The sequence below is a fragment of the Lissotriton vulgaris genome, chromosome 12 (assembly GCF_964263255.1).
Source record: "Lissotriton vulgaris chromosome 12, aLisVul1.2, whole genome shotgun sequence".
Taxonomy (NCBI): domain Eukaryota; kingdom Metazoa; phylum Chordata; class Amphibia; order Caudata; family Salamandridae; genus Lissotriton; species Lissotriton vulgaris.
In genome coordinates this window covers 759,413,706-759,429,511 of record NC_141700.1, presented here as the reverse complement: position 1 = coordinate 759,429,511, position 15,806 = coordinate 759,413,706, and the positions used below count along the sequence as shown (strand labels likewise).

Sequence of the window (15,806 nt, the reverse complement as noted above, 5' to 3'; positions counted from 1 at the left end):
GGCTGATATCAAATACATTTAATGGAAAACAGCCCTACTTTTAGCTCTGACCTCAGCGAGACGGGTCAGCGAGCTACAAGCTCTTTTCATTCAAGATCCCTTCATGCAGTTCAGGGAAGACAGAGTGATTTTAAGGACTAATCCTCGCTTCATTCCTAAGGTCCCTTTGGACTTCCACTTAAATGAACCACTAGTCCTCCGATCATTCTTCCCAAATCCTAGTACTGCAGCTGAACGATCCCTTCACTCTTTAGACCTAAAGAGATTTCTTAAATGTTACCTGGACAAAACAAAGCATTTCAGGAAAACGAATCAGCTTTTCATTGCCTTCAGCAGATCAAGAAAAGGCATGCCACTTTCCAAACAAAGCATTTCAAGATGGATATCCTCTGCAATTGCCTTTTGCCATGACAAAGCGGGACGACCGTTACACTCCAAAGTCCGAGCTCATTCCACAAGAGCTGTGTCCACATCAGCGGCACTATTCGCTGGGGTGCCAATCCTGGACATTTGCAGAGCAGCGACCTGGAAGTCGCCGCACACATTCACCAGACACTACTGCCTGGATACGGAACTGATGCAGGATGCAGCTGTAGGCCAGGCTGTACTTCGCCATCTATTCGAGTGAGATGAGCCTTCCTCCTTCCCACCATCCTTTGTTGGTATGCACATTTACTTCTTTATTATATTTAGTTGTTGATGGTTGCTAGTCGTATGATATGTATTATCTCAGACTGCTTATACTGTCTCTTCACAAATGTGCATAATGTATTGCTCGCTACTCTGATTCAGGCATGTGAATCTATGAAAGACACCCATAATACTGGATAAGAAATGCGTTACTTACCTGTAACTGCAGTTATCCAGTATTGGTGTCTTTCATAGATTCACATGCAACCCTCCCGCCTCCCCAGGAAGGTCTCCTCTCTCTCTCTCTATCATATATTACGCCTACCTAGCTTGGTGCGTACGAAAATCTGAGAGACTGAGGCTCCTGGCAGGAAGGTTCTAGAGGGAGGTGGTAGCTGATTGGCTACCTTCTAGAGTTTGGTCCTTTTTACAAAAGGACATAGATAGGCTACTAAGGCAAGGCCCTTAGGCCTACTTTTCTCTATGTATGTCTATAGGACATTGCTTTTCTATTTACCGGGGACTCCCATCACCATTTTATCAAGGATGTGCTTTAGATTCAGAGAAGAAGGGAGATGTTGTAAGCATATAGATATTTAGATTTTTGCTGGCAGGAATAGTCCTAGGTATCGTATAACAGTTTCCGCCCACTCGCAGCTTGCCGTCCTCACTCACCACTGTGTTGAAGATTATCAACTACCCCATGTCCTGGGATTTGGAATAATTTATCTTGAATCAAGAAATTTCTGAGAACCTGCAAGGTTAGAGTTGGAGAGCTCCAAGAGAAAGTTGAGGGTCCCGAATGAAGTCGACAATGTTGTCTGCGAAGTGAGCAACTTTGTGTTCAACCACACTCACCTTTATCCCCTTGATCTCAGGGCATCTGCAGGATCCACTGTACATGGGACTCCATGAAGAGTACAAATATTAATTGGAAAAAGAAGCAACCCTACCTAGCGCCCCTGTCAAGTGAACTGATGAAGAGAATTTGTCATTTACTTCTATTATAATAGAGGGGTCACAGTATAGGGCCTGCATGTATGTCTTCATATTTCCTCCAATAGCTTTTTTATCAAGAAGCTAAAGCAGAAAAGGACAATCAACCTTGTCAAAGGCCTTCTTTGTATCGAGTGAGAGAATGTCTGTGGGCTGGCGAGTGCATTCAGCAACTTCAATGAAATATTAGGCCAGCCCTGTATTGTCCCCTGTCTGGAGATCTTAATGAAGGCAGACTGCGGTATTCCAATCAATCTGAGCCATATTCATTGTAGGTGTTGAGCATGGATGGACACATATAATGTTGCATCAGAGTTGAACAGCATTATAGGGCAGTATGATCCACAGCTTAAAGCAGCGGTCTCCAAACCGGTCCTGGAGGGCCGGATCCATGCCCGATTTTTTGGATATCCCCATTGAGATACATGTAGTAATTTTAAAAATCTGGCATGGATCTGGCCCTCCAGGACCGGTTTGGAGACCCCTGGCTTAAAGGATCCTTATCGGCTTTGAGCAACAGAAAGAGGTGTAATGACAGCATTGAGTCGGTCAATGATCGTGAGGAGAAGGAGTTGAATAACTTGCACTGTGGATTTACTACAATAGTTGCAAAATTATTTGTAAAAGGAGGCTTGAACGCCATCTGACCACAGGGCCTTATTACTGGGCATATTTTTAATCACCTCTTCAGTGTCTCCAAGTTCTTAAAAATCTGCCCTCTGGTTCAAGGGGGAGCTAGTAGTAGAAATATTCATCTCGTACAGAATCTAACTGCTCTCAAGCATAGAGGGTTATATAGAAAGCTGTAAGACCTTCTAGGATGCCAGTTGAAGTAGTGTACTTAGTACCATCTTTTATCTCTCTGATATGATTATGGGTTTCAATTTGTAGGCCAATAACCTATTGGCTTTGTCTTTTTTTCTTATTTTTGCTTGATATATATCCTCTGTCGAGCTGCATCTTTCATTGCCAATTTATCTGGAGTGCCTCTGATTTTCTAGAGCTTACAGATTGTGAGTTGTGTATTCCCTTGATTATGTGGCAGTTCAAACTGAGTGAACTATGTTTCTAGGCCCTCCTTTTTTTGGCCAGTTGCTCAAAGGTGGCAGAGCGGGAAATCAACTTGCCTCTGATCACCACCTTAGCCGCATCGCAAATTGTAGCTGGCGTGTCCTCTCCATTGTTGTTTTCTTCAAAATACCTCTTGTAGAAGGCTGGCTTAGTATATGGTGCGCACATATTTAAGTGAAGCACCTTGCACTAACTGATTTTAGTGGTTTTAGACAATCATAGAAAGCTCTCTAAAGTGGTAGCTGTGGAAATCAGGCCTAGTCCAGAGGTAGTGTTAAGCTGCTTTTTTACCAGATCTAATCATATAGTGTAGGTTAAACAAAAAAGAGCCACACAGGGTAGTTATAAAAATAGGTATATTTAATATACGCACTCATTAACACATTGATATATCTCCTACCCGGAGATATTAACACAATACATACAATACTTGAATTGTAAATGGGTAAGTAAGCACAAATACAGAGTGGTTTTCAGGGTAAGACCAAACCATACACTAAAGAAGTGGAATGTAAACTGCGACCAAAGTCAGGACTTGGACCAAAAGACTCATAAGAGCTGTGGACACAAGGAACCACCCAAGGTAAGTACCCAGGACCCCCACGGAGGCTATGTACAGAGTGGAAACACAACTAAGTACTGAATGCAAGTCAGTGGGAATGTCTTGGTTGCAGTTTTCAAGAAGAAGGACCCTTCCCAGTGGACCTTGAAAAAATCCTGTGGAGGACAAAAGGTTGGAGAGTCACCCCACCTGTGGATACCCCAAGAACCAGGATACCTACATCAGGGAAGCCAGGTGCATAGGTACAAAGTGATGCCGGAAACCACTGTAGACCACACTGGAGGACTTCAGGAAAGATGCCGCTGGCGAGGAAGGTGGAAGAGGCCGGTGGAATCCAAGGATGGATTCTTGAAGAAAAGTACCTGCAAGCAGAAGGGACAGAGTCTATGCCACTTGGAGGTGACCAAGAGGCTCGGAAGATCAATTACCACAAATGACGAAGATGCAGGAGTGATGACGATGACCTTGTCGCTGCAGCTGTGAGGACAAGGTTATGCTGTGGAAGACTAGGAGCAGTTCACGAGGTGTCCCACGTCGGAAGTCGAGAACCAGGGGGTCGGTGTGCAGTGGGAGCTTCAACAAGCCTTGGCAGCATGAACATACATGGTAAACAAAAAAGGAGCAATGTTTGGATCAAGGGACTAACCAATTGCAGGAGAGTCGGAGCAGGCCCCAGCAAGCGCGGGATCCTATTGAAGCCAAAGAAGACCCACAAGGGGACCCACAGGCCGTTGGCACAGGAGTCACAAGAGGACCTCAAGCAGCTCACCAAAGATGCAAGCCCACAGTGCAGAGGAAGCGGTGAGGATGAAGTTCTTGGCAGGAAGAGATGCTGGAGCTTCTTGTAGCCCGAAAATCTCTGGAGTACAGAGCCAGCAAGCCTTGGCAATGGCAAAGGGGTTCTGTTCCAGCTGTTCTGATGAGGGACACTGGCCTGAAACTTGCTGATAGGACAGATCATGCCTCTAGGGAGTTACAGAACCACCACTTGTGTTGCTGAGCCTTTCGTAGTCCGTGGGACATCAGGAGCAGCAGACTAGTCAGCTTTGTTGCGATGCCTGCACACACAGGGGAGTGACTCCTTCATTCCAAGGGAGATTACTTTGAGTGTTCTTGATGCACACAGGCCTGGACATGAACCCTAATAAAGCACATACACGGAAGACGCGGAAGACTGGCAGAACAGTGAGACTTCCTTGGTTCAGTCCCGGTTCCAGGTGAAGTCTAGCAAAGTCCAAGGTGCCCATACGGTCGAAGTTGAAGTGGTTTTTGGTTTGAATCTTGTCCCACGACAAATCTGTAGAGCCACCCACAGGTAAGCCCTAAAGTACCCTAGGGAAAGGGTGGGGACCATCCTCCCAGAGGATGGGCTGGACAGAGGGGAGTATACTCCCATGTCCTCTATCCAGTTTCGTGCCAGAGTGGGAGCCCAGGGCTCCCTGAACTGTCTCAAACTGGAGTGTGCAAGGAGGGCATCAAATGTGCCCTTCAAAGCAGTCTGGGGGCGCTAGCAAGTGCCTCCACCCCAGCCTTCTACACTAAGTCCTGTCTGAGTGGTGGTCACACCTCCCTGTGATGGGAAACCTATTGTTTTACCTTCACCAGCTTGAGCTCAGCTCACCATCAGGTAGGCAGAATTGTGTCTGGGGTCAGCAGCAGCACTAGATGGCTGTCAGAATCTGGAGAATCGACTCAGTTGTTTGTAGGGGTGTCCTACTCATACAAGGCACCCTCACACTTATAACCAGGCACCCTGTCTTCAGGATTGAAAGACCTGCCTTTGGGGTGACTTAGAGGTTTTACGTGCAGTGACCTCAGATATAAGGAAACTTATATCTGTTATAAGGGGTGCTAGCACCAACTTACAGAGGCTGCTATGACAGTGGCATAACACATGCTGCAGCCCATGGGGGACCCGTGGTGTGCACATGCCCTGGGTACCTTAGTACTATATATTAGGGACTTACATGGGTACTTCAGCAGCCAATTGTGGAGGTACCTAAGTACTTACCATTGTCCAATCTAGGGAAGAAGCACAGTGACTGGGGTCCTGATTAGCAGGATCCCCCTCAGACTAGTCATAAAACAGAATAACACCAGCAAAACTGGGGGGAACCAGGAAAGCAGATCCTACTTTCCTACAGCACTTGAGTACCTCTCTTTCTTATTTCACACTAGTAGGTCGCGAAAGGCTATTTCGTTAAGTACCCAGGGCTGTGATTGTGGGCTATGTCTCTCCAACATTCCAAACTCGAAGTGAAGCTGAGTAAGCTAGAGCTACATATACTAGAATCACAAGAAGAAAATGTTCCCTTTGTTAAAATGTCCAACCCGAAGATCTCGCTGTGATACAGATGGTGCCATTTGTAAAAACGCCAGATTTAGTAAGAATTGTGGACAGATAGTATCCCATGCCGGGTCATTTATTATTGTACCATTGTATGCAGCACTCCTTGACCGAAGAAGGGTATTAGTGGGCTTTAAATAGACGAACCACGGAGAACCTTTTTCTCTTTAAACATACATTGCAAAATATTAATGAAACTGAATAGTTAATAGGCACAGGGTGGCAAGAAAGATGTTCGGGATAAGGAATACTGGAAGTAAGATGGATTGATTAATGGTCTGATAGCAAGTGCTCTGTTAGAGCTAGTAATAGGCTTTACCAGCCCCATTGCGATGATGAGGTCTGCAGGCAAAATCCATAGATTCGAGGCACTTCACTCGGAGTGACTGCTCTTCACATGGGTCAGTGGTTGTAGAGGAGCATCTCCCAAAACCTCGTTTCACTCGCAGAAAGCTTTGGACTGCAGGCTCTTACAGCAGCTTTGTTCGACTGTTCCCCCTAAACATCTGGCACAGTATTCCTTGAAGGGTCAAATGCAGCCTCAATGAACTCAGCACACTGACAGCCCTTATGTACAGAGCTGAGGCATGGCACCTGATCAGCATTATCGGGCGGCCTCACATTCTTCCACTCTCTGTTGATTTTCGCACTAGTGAGCAGAAAGTCTCTTGAGATTTCCACCTGCACATCTCTGTAGAAACATGTGGGCTTGATTAATCATCCTGTTGCTTGGCGAGTTAGTTGTCGTGCTTTAGTGCAGAGCGCAGAATACAGTGGTCACGTGACTGCATCTGGAGCGCGCTTTTGCTGTGAATGAAGGCTGTAGTTGTCTGAAGTTGTCTTCTGATGACCATGCATCACCTCCTGAACACAGTAGCCTTGCTGATGGCCTACCTATGGGTGGGCTACCTTTGTCCCGAAAAGTAATTGCTTTCTGCTATTATTTTGTATCCCTCTCCCTCTAGGCCCATTCACCAGTAACATATCCTACGATGCTGCCTTGGAGCAGCTAGGCGCAATCCGAGAGATGCTGGCCGCCATGAAGGCTGAGGAGAACAGCATCCGCTCAGGACTGGGCATCTTCAAGATCGACCACCCGCTCTCCAAGGAACTGCAGGCCCTTGAGAAGGTGAAGCGTTTTGGCTTTCCTGTACTTGCAATAGTAGGCTGCACCTTTTATGTTTTATTCCTTTTTGTATCTATGAGACCTAAAGATCGATGCATGGTGTGATGTACAAATGTGGCTAAATAAATGAAATTGCCAGTTAAACGTTTCATACAGCTGGGATAATAATCCAGGGAAAGCGTTAGAAAGTGAAAAAAGAAACATTGTTAAAAAAGAAATAACTTATAATGATAAAAAACAGCACAGCCAAGGATATGGTAATTTTGTTGACCGTATCAGTGGAACAAAGGCGTTTCTTAACAGCAATTCTATTAGGTGCAATACACATGGACGGCTTGACTAAATAATAATTGATTTTTATTACATTTCAAAGGGTCAACAAAGAGGGGGAGGTGTGATATCTGGTAGAAAATGCCATACTTTGGAGGCAACCGTGAAAAAGACCTGACCACTAGTAGATCTAACCACCTTTTGAACTACAGTAAACAGTTTAGGGAAATAGATTTGCGAATTTCTAAGCAGAAGATATTTCTACTTCTGCATCTTAGGATCCTCACGGACAGTCATAAATATGGAATATTCCTACCAGCGTGCAGAGACTACGGAACAATGTAGTATATAGCCAAATTAAACTAGAAGTGGACACTTCATACTTCCAAAATAGGTGTGAATTTCATCGTTAAAATAATCCACTTTGAATTTCTCTCTTCGGAATGGCCAATTTGAAATAATAGTAAGACTACACTGTAGCACCTACCTGAAAAAATATGTCCCAGAATGAACAGGAAACTCTAGACCCTTGTATTATAGAATAAAAATGAAGCTTAGAGATGCGTGTAAGGAATGCATAAGGTTAAAAAGCTACACTGCACCTTTAAGGAGCCAGGAGCTTCCATCACTAAGGGGCTGATTCCGATCCGGGTCAGAAGGGCACCGAAATCTATCAAGCCGGAAAAACTACGAGCCGAATGCGGGTTTTCCGGCCGACACGTACAGCTGTACTAGCGAGCAAGTACGATGTGAGCTACGTGATATTCACCGACTGAGTTGTTCCCAGGTCCGACCCGCTCCGTAAGTCTCGGCCGTAAGCTCACCAAGGTGTGCAATAGATGCGATTTACGACCTAGCCAGTACGATGCACGCCTGTTTGAGCCGGATTGCTTGGCTCGCAAAAAGTCTGGGACGTTGCCTTTGGGGATCCGCATTGGACCCCCTGTCACCCGCAGCTCTACAACTCGGACACAGGGGAAGACCCATGGGACTCCCCAACAAAGGCATGTACTGTGCGGATGACACAGACGCGTACCCACTGTAGGGGGCGCACTTGTCAGCGACGTACCCATTCAGTCAATGCGAGCCCATGTACCCATTTTACCACCATGGCTTCTATGGGAGTCCGACTGAACCGAGTCCAACAGCATATGGCTGCATCGTACTCGCTCGGTCAGACTGCAGGACTCCGGCTCGGTCGAAAAACACTCCGGATCTGGCTCGGTTGAAGTGCTTTCCGAACCGGATCAGAATGGGCCCCTTCAGTATACACTGAACAGACAGTTGCTTCATACTACCAGTTCTTTTTTACCCACTCATGCTGTAAGGGTTTCTGAACACTTCATGTTTTTTTCACTCTATATGTTTAGGAAACTCTTTAAAATTATTTTTCTGTCAACGCCACTCGATATGATATGGGTCTAGGAAGCATTTCTCTTCTTTTTTGTACATTTTGTGACGGAATTTGTTTTCTCAATGCCTTTATTTTTTGTGAAGTGACCCTCCTATGTATAAGGCTGCCACATACCCACATTTTGTTTGGTTTTCTTACCCTCCTGACATTCAGTCAAAGACTACGTTTTGTCAGAAAATTACAAAGAGAACATTAAAGGACAGAGAAGGAATCCGTCTGAGTTTAAAAGTTTTTTTTTAAAACATTTTATCTAGAAATACACATGCCAAAGTACAACAAATACAGTACAAGAAAATACAGTACCAAAAAATGAAGAAATTACTCTTTCACAGTTTTCTTTCCTCTTAAAGGTTAATCATGGCACAGCTTCAACCAGCACAATTTACAATCCCGGCAAGGGCTAAAAAGGAGAAGTGAATTATGCCAAAAGTTCAAGGCTGCCATATTCTTGGTACAGGTACCACTCCCTTGTAGTGGGCATTACTCAAAGTAGTGTCTGTTACAATGTATATCAGTGGAATCAAATATTAGTCCAATAACATACATTTAGGCTTAGCAGTGAGATGGTGAATATGGTATTACAAGAACCAAAGTGCTTTGTGTGAAACAATTAAGATATATGTTGTCTTTCCTACTGTGGTGCATCCCTTGACACAGCATCATCTTCCTCTCTCATTTGGGCTGAATGCATCCATAATGGGCTCCAAATATCTCTGGGCCTGGAAGCCGGTGGCTGTAGAGTGGCAAATGTCTCACACCTTACATACTGCTAACTTTATGAGCCAGTCCATTTTGGCTGGAGTGTTTTCCCCCCACCAGTTCTTAGCAATCCTTCTCTTTATCTTGCTGCCAGCCGTCATACTCCAAGTACAATAACCAAGCAATAGTACAAGTGGCTGCATTTCTACTGCACTTCTGATTATTTCAAACACCAAGTAGTGTTTCTGCCAAAAAGTATGTACTGGAGGACATGAACATGCCGAATGTATAAAGCCTGCATTGTCTTGATTACTTCTAGGGCAATGATGAGACCTGGTTGTATATATGCCTGTTCGTTTACCTGCTGTGGAGTACACACATTCTAAGAATTTAAAATGGGAAATGGAGTAATTTATGTATGTGGTTTATCAAGATCATTTTGGTTTGTGTGCAGCAATACTTCCACTGCTTGTCTATCACCTCTATAGCCACATCAGGCTCCACGCCATTATGGAGCATGGGGATCGGTATTCTCTAAACTCACAATATGCCATGTCTGATCTGATAAGGAGTTCTTCTGGAACATGTTCTGACACAGGGTATCTTAGTCTAGTGTATATAAATTGGAATAGGCCACGTTATAATGTATGCATTTAGAATGCATGCCATTACAACACAGTCATTACAACGACCGCATTGTTACATCGGATAGAATTACAACGCAAGTCATTACAACAACCTGCTTTAGGGGGGCGCTGGATGTTGGAATAGTATAATTTACTATTCCAACTCCAGTCTGTGCAACAGCAGGGAAGGTGTTGGATTTAAAATCCAACACCTTCTGCCTCCTACAGCTAGTCATTGTAACGGCTTGCTTTGTAATGGCATGCGATGTAACAACGCAGTCGTTGTAATGACCTCGTTGTACTGGCATGTGGTGTTTCGCTTGCGTCATAAATGATGTTTCCCAATAAATTGATCTACTGGAGACAAAGTGTGCTCCAAGTGTAGGTGCTCCAATGTCAGAAACATACACTGCAGATATAGATATCCAGACTCTTGAAGATCTAATCTCCTCAGTGTTTGTTGTACCAGGCTTTCCGCTGTGAGGGGCAGAAGAGGATTCTACACTAGCCTTAACGCAGGTGACTACTAAAGGGTAAATCTCAACCCAACTTCTTCCATGCCCAAGAGGTAGTTTTAATTGTTTTCCTTTCACCGGGGTTTCTAGGTAAGCCTTTTGTTGGGAATGTTGCATACGTTTAAATTCTGAGTTATAGCCAGAATAACCCATCTCGCTTAGATCTAGTCACCTTGATGGCCAGCAGTGGTTTGGTTCTTCACTATTGACCTGAAATGAGTTCTTGAAACTTGCTTTCCATTACCCTCCACAAGATGCTGTTCCAATACTATAAACTATTTTTATGGTGTTTGCCTATTGCCCTGCCACTTACCAAGCAGTGCAAATCAGATTCTTGCAGGCATTTCCAAACTGTGACCCTGCTAGACTGTGTTGTTCTCAATGTATTTACCAAGACGAATTAGGAAAAACTCTCATGTCGCAATAGTGACACACCCCTAGGCCAAAAGGGATCACTATCGTTCAGGGCCCATAAACCTAGAATATAACCGAAATATGTTCTTATTTTAGTATCTTGATTTATTACCATTGATTCCTGCTTGGTGTAGCCGAAAGGTTACATCGCATGCTGGAAAACACCAAAGAAAGCCATCCAGCAAAGAACCATTCATATAACAAAAATATCTCCTATTGCTTTTTGAAGCATTGGTAAATTAGGACTTCAAGTAATTCGTCAGGCAAGCCTGCGGGACCTCAGTGTGTCAGTGTAGGAAGGTGGATACCGGACTATGATTACCCCCAACTTTTTGCCTGGTGTTTTGCTGGTATTTCGACTTAGTTGACCTGGGACCCTGCTATTCAGGGCCCCAGGCCTACTGCTCTCTCTCTAAAATGGATTCCATGTACCTTAGGTACATATCTAATTGGATACTGAGTCACCTTATCAGTCCCTGTACAGTGTACCTTAGGTACTCAGGGCATAGGTGTACCCAGGGCCTACCAGGGGCTGCAGCATGTATTATGCCACCCCTGGCTGGCCATCTAAATCTGACACAACTGGCTGCACGACAGCTGGGGCAAGGTGGTGTAATCACCCTTTGCTTTAGATATAGTATTCCTATATCTAACCCTAAAATGGGCACATGTATTCCTATCAGTCACTCCTATGGCAGGCCTTAACAATCCTGAAGGCAGAGTGCTTGGAATTATGTGAGATGGTGCTCTGGTATGATCTGAGCCCGTCTGCAGCTTGCGGAACCAAGTCCTAATAGCTGTTCTATGATAACGCGTACTCTTAAGTGCATTATAATCCTTGCGGTTATTTGCTATCTTTGGTACCGCTTTATCAAAACATGTCGAGTAAGGTGTCATACGAATTGGAATACTAACCCCTCGCCAATTCTAGAGACGGGGTTAGCATTCCACCCTTCTAGAGGGACACGACATGTATGTAACTGTGAACCCCAGTTAAAGTTAACTCGAGCCTCAGCATCACAAAATGGATGCTGCCACCACAGACACAAGTCTGACCTCCTGCTGCTGGGAGTCCTTCCAGCGAGGAGAGCTTGGACAAAGGGTTTCCTGTCAGGGGCGGTGCTAGCACCATCCCAGACAGGGTTTTGTGTATCCTAGGTAGGCAGGGCTGAATAGGAAGGTGACTGCAAGTGGCACCCCGGTGCTCACTATGCATCTGCCGGCTTGAACCAGTTCCAGGGACACACCAGCCCCTGAGCTGGGGAAAGTCCGGACAGGGGAGAGGGGTGTAACCACCCCCCTTCCTGGTCCCACCAATGGGCAGGACCTAGTCGCGTACCAGCCCCCTTCTTTAGAATAAAGGTAGGAGCGGGGACCCTTCCAAATTAGATCATCTTTGAATCCTGAAACTACTTTCTACGAAAGGAACTCAAGACTTCTTCTCAAGATTTCTCCCTTGTGACTAAGGAGTAGTCACCCTGCAGTAGCAGGCACCAACTAAGTATCTTGCGGTTTGCTGAAACGTCCTTCCTCCGGAACCAGACCGATCAGCACGACGAGACCCGGACTCCCTGCCCTCTCTGACCTCTACCTGCCTCTACAGCACAGCTGAGAACCGTGGGTGCGACGAGACCAGAGGACCCGGTGACCATCAGAACAAGCACGACACTGACCCAGCACGACCGCCGAGGGACCCTCGAGTGGGTGCAGTGGGGTAAGAGAAGCCCCAACCCCAAGCAGCACGAGCACCGAAGACCAGCCCCCCAGCATCCACCAGATCTGCGTGGGGCCCTTTTGCTTCTGTGTCGCTTGCCACGTTGTCCGGTCACTTGCCCGTTGGCTAGTGACCCTCCAGACGACGTCCTATGTTTGTTTCACCGCTGGTCTAGCCCTCTAGACTGGCCCTAGTCTCCTCCTGAAGGGGACCTTCCTCGGACCCTCCTGGTCCACTCAAGACGCCATTTTGTGTCGCCACGTGGGCTTGCCGTAGCCAAGGCTTGTTGCCTCCTTTACCGGACCCAGCATCGCCAGCAGCAGACATCCGACGTGGGACAGCTCGCAGACCTCCAGCCTGGTCGACATCAGCGCCCCTGGTCCGTGCAGCAGCAGAATCCAGTGTCACCTCTTCACCTGGCTGAGTGACCTTGTCCGGTGCCATCCTGGTGCCCACCTAATCACTGGCTAGTGATTCAGAACTCGGTCCCCTCTGCTTACAGGTACTCTTCTTCACTGATCCAGTCCTTGGATCAGCCCGGAACATCTTCACTGGTCGCCTGCCAGCAACTTCCACTTCAGGCTCCTGGTTCGTCAACGAGGATTCCCGACGACACTTGAACCCTATGCAGCCGCAGCCCCTGGGCTAGGTAAACCGAGTACCACGGTGCTCCAGCGTAGAACAACTATCTAAGTGTCTAGATCCACTTTCGTTTTTGACCTACCTAGTCGGGTTCGCCCGAGAACACTAACTTTGCATTTGCTAGCATCCATAGACTTTGTCCCCCATTGCGCGTGAGAGTTCCCACTCTGCACACGGCGCCCCTAGGCCTCCTGCTTAATCTAAGGGTTCAGCATTGTAGGCCTAGCGATTCTAAAGTCTCTGAGAACTGTTACTTACCTGCTAGTGATTCACATTCCACTTCCATAGTATATGATTTTTTCGTGCCCCTCGGGCATTTGTGTAAATTGTGCGACTTTCAGTATTTCTTTAAGAGCTTTTGTATTGTGCTTAGCACCCTGTCCTCATAAAGAGTCCAGGGTTGTTGTGTTATAAATAAATATCCTTTTATTTTCATAACAACTTGTGTGGTGTCCTTTCACTTGGTGTTCAAGGGGTATATGTGATGGTATAACAGCTGGCTTAACACGCCCTCTAGAGTTTAGCCAAAAGACTGCTCTTGTCCATGCTACTTGGATAGCTGGTATATAAGGTTGACTTACAACCAATCATCAATAAGGGTCGTTTGGACTGATACATAGTGATCACTAGAATAGTGAGCACTGCATATCAGGCCAACTTCTCACAGTCAGGACTCAGTCTGGGACACTGGGATGTTTCAGGAACTCAGGCAATGACTGGTGCCAGGGAAGACAAGGTAGGCGAAATACTGGGTACAGAGCTGCCCAAGATCACACAGCGAGTCAAAGGAGAAAGGGAATCCAAAGAGGAAGCTCTGTGCAAGAGAATAAGAGAGGTAAGGCTCAGAAAGGACAAGCCCTCAGAGGTGATTTAGCATTCATAAAAACTACACTCAAGGGGGGCGTGGCTAGCAGCCGATGATGGCGGCAGCAACCTAGAGAGGCTCCCGTAGCAAGGCGGCTTCCCGCAACAATCCGCATGCCTATCTGCTCAATTTTCGTCCCAGAAGGGGTGTCCTGGGTGCGGTGACCGAACGGCGGTTGCTGGAGAAATTTGGGAGCTTTCACGCCCCAGGAAGAGGAAGAAAGACCGACCTTATCCTCCATCGCAGTGCGGCCTGGTGGCACGAGTGCAGCCGCGGTGCTCTGGCCGAGCTCCATCAGGGCGGAAGTGGACCCTCCCCGGCACAGCCGACAGGAAGTACCCGCCGAAGACGCAGTCCGACACCAACGACCATCCGGACCAGCGGGTTCCCTTTGAACACTCCACTCCCGACCTTAACTCTCCGGCGACGAGGCAGGGCAGTGCCTGGCAGCGGCATTCAACCACGACTGGAGTCTGAATTACTGCGTGATAGCCGCCATCTTGCCCTAGCCTGCTCGAGCTGAGGCAGACCTGCCGCCGAAGGGGCCGACCCACCAGCAGCGATCACCGAACTGTGCCTAGCTGAACTTTCCGTCCGGACGCCTACTTCCCCTATCACCGAGAGTGGCCCGGCGTCGAGCCAAAATGGTGGGGAAGGGACTCCGACAAACTGCCGCTCAGGCGAAACTTGGCAAATTTGCCTATGATAACCAGGCACTTTCCCAGCCTGAGCAACGCAAGTCTCTGGGTAAAGGTGCGGACAGCGATGGGGCTAAAAAAGCTACTTTGGACGATGTTCTGCGTGCCCTGGAGCAGGTTCAGGCGACCGTGGGCTCGACCGCTACCGAGGTGACCCTCATACGAGCCGACCTCCAGAAAATGGGTGAAAGAGTGAAACAAGTGGAGGTGGTGGCCAAATCACTCGTGGAAGACGTCTCCGATCTACAGGTGGCAATGGAAAAGTTTCAGGCTGACAACAAACTTTTGAAGGACAAGCTGGATGACCACGAGGGGCGCTCCAGGCGGAACAACGTCCGCATTTTGGGGGTCCCGGAATCCGAAACGAAAGGGGCCATGGACCTGTACGTGGAGGACCTCATCAAGACCCAGCTGGCCCCTAAGGGGCTCTCCAACTTCTTTACTGTTGAGCGAGCCCATAGGGTACCCGGTGGGACACCCATTCAGATTCAAAATTCACGCATCTCCTTCTTCCCGGACTACACGGCGGAAGTCACGCGCAGGAGGAGGACTTTCCTGGAGGTGAAGAAGACGCTCCGCGAACAGGAATTGCCGTACTCCATGCTGTTCCCGGCCCGGCTACGTGTGGTGGCCGACAAGAAGGTCTGGTTCTTCGACTCTCCGGAGGCGGCGAGAGATTGGCTGGAAGGATGGCGCACGGTGGACCGCACATCAAACCGTCGACGCAACAGGCCCGAAACCGACAGCAGGCCCGGCTCGCAGACTTCGGCTAGGAGGAGCGTGAGTGCATCCCCATCACAGGAGCGAACTGGGGCCTCCGGGGGCGAATGAGAACCGCAGGCGATGTACTGTTTGGACTTTCTCCCATAAAGATTGCTCTACTTCGTCGTTCCTGGACTCTGGCCTGGACATCCCGAGGGCGGCAAGGGAACCGCCGGCTTTGGGGGACACTCTCCCCTGACGCGCAAGTACTCTGTTTTTGGAATGGGATAAGCGCTCTGCTGAGTTGGGGTGGCTGGCAGTTGAAGGTCCGTCCGTTTAGCAGGGAGGCAGGGTGGGAAGGGGAGGGGGGGTTGTTTCTTCTTTATGGGAAATTCGCTAAGTCGATCAAGAACTGTACAGTGTGTTTTGACTAGTTCTGTGCTATTGCAGGTACTGATGATTCTTGCAGTTTGTATGGTGTGTTTGATGTCTGATGATGGCGGATGAACGACTCA

At 47.4% G+C, this 15,806-nt stretch overlaps 1 protein-coding gene across 1 annotated transcript in view; it reads left to right on the top strand.

Moving 5' to 3' along the window:
- The window catches only part of DNAH2 (dynein axonemal heavy chain 2), a 2,538,822-nt gene that overhangs the window by 866,252 nt on the left and 1,656,764 nt on the right, over positions 1 to 15,806 (top strand). Inside the window, exon 24 of the mRNA XM_086946066.1 lies at positions 6,572 to 6,735. Coding sequence (XP_086802192.1) covers positions 6,572 to 6,735 — 164 coding nt within the window. The remainder of the gene's footprint in view (positions 1 to 6,571; positions 6,736 to 15,806) is intronic.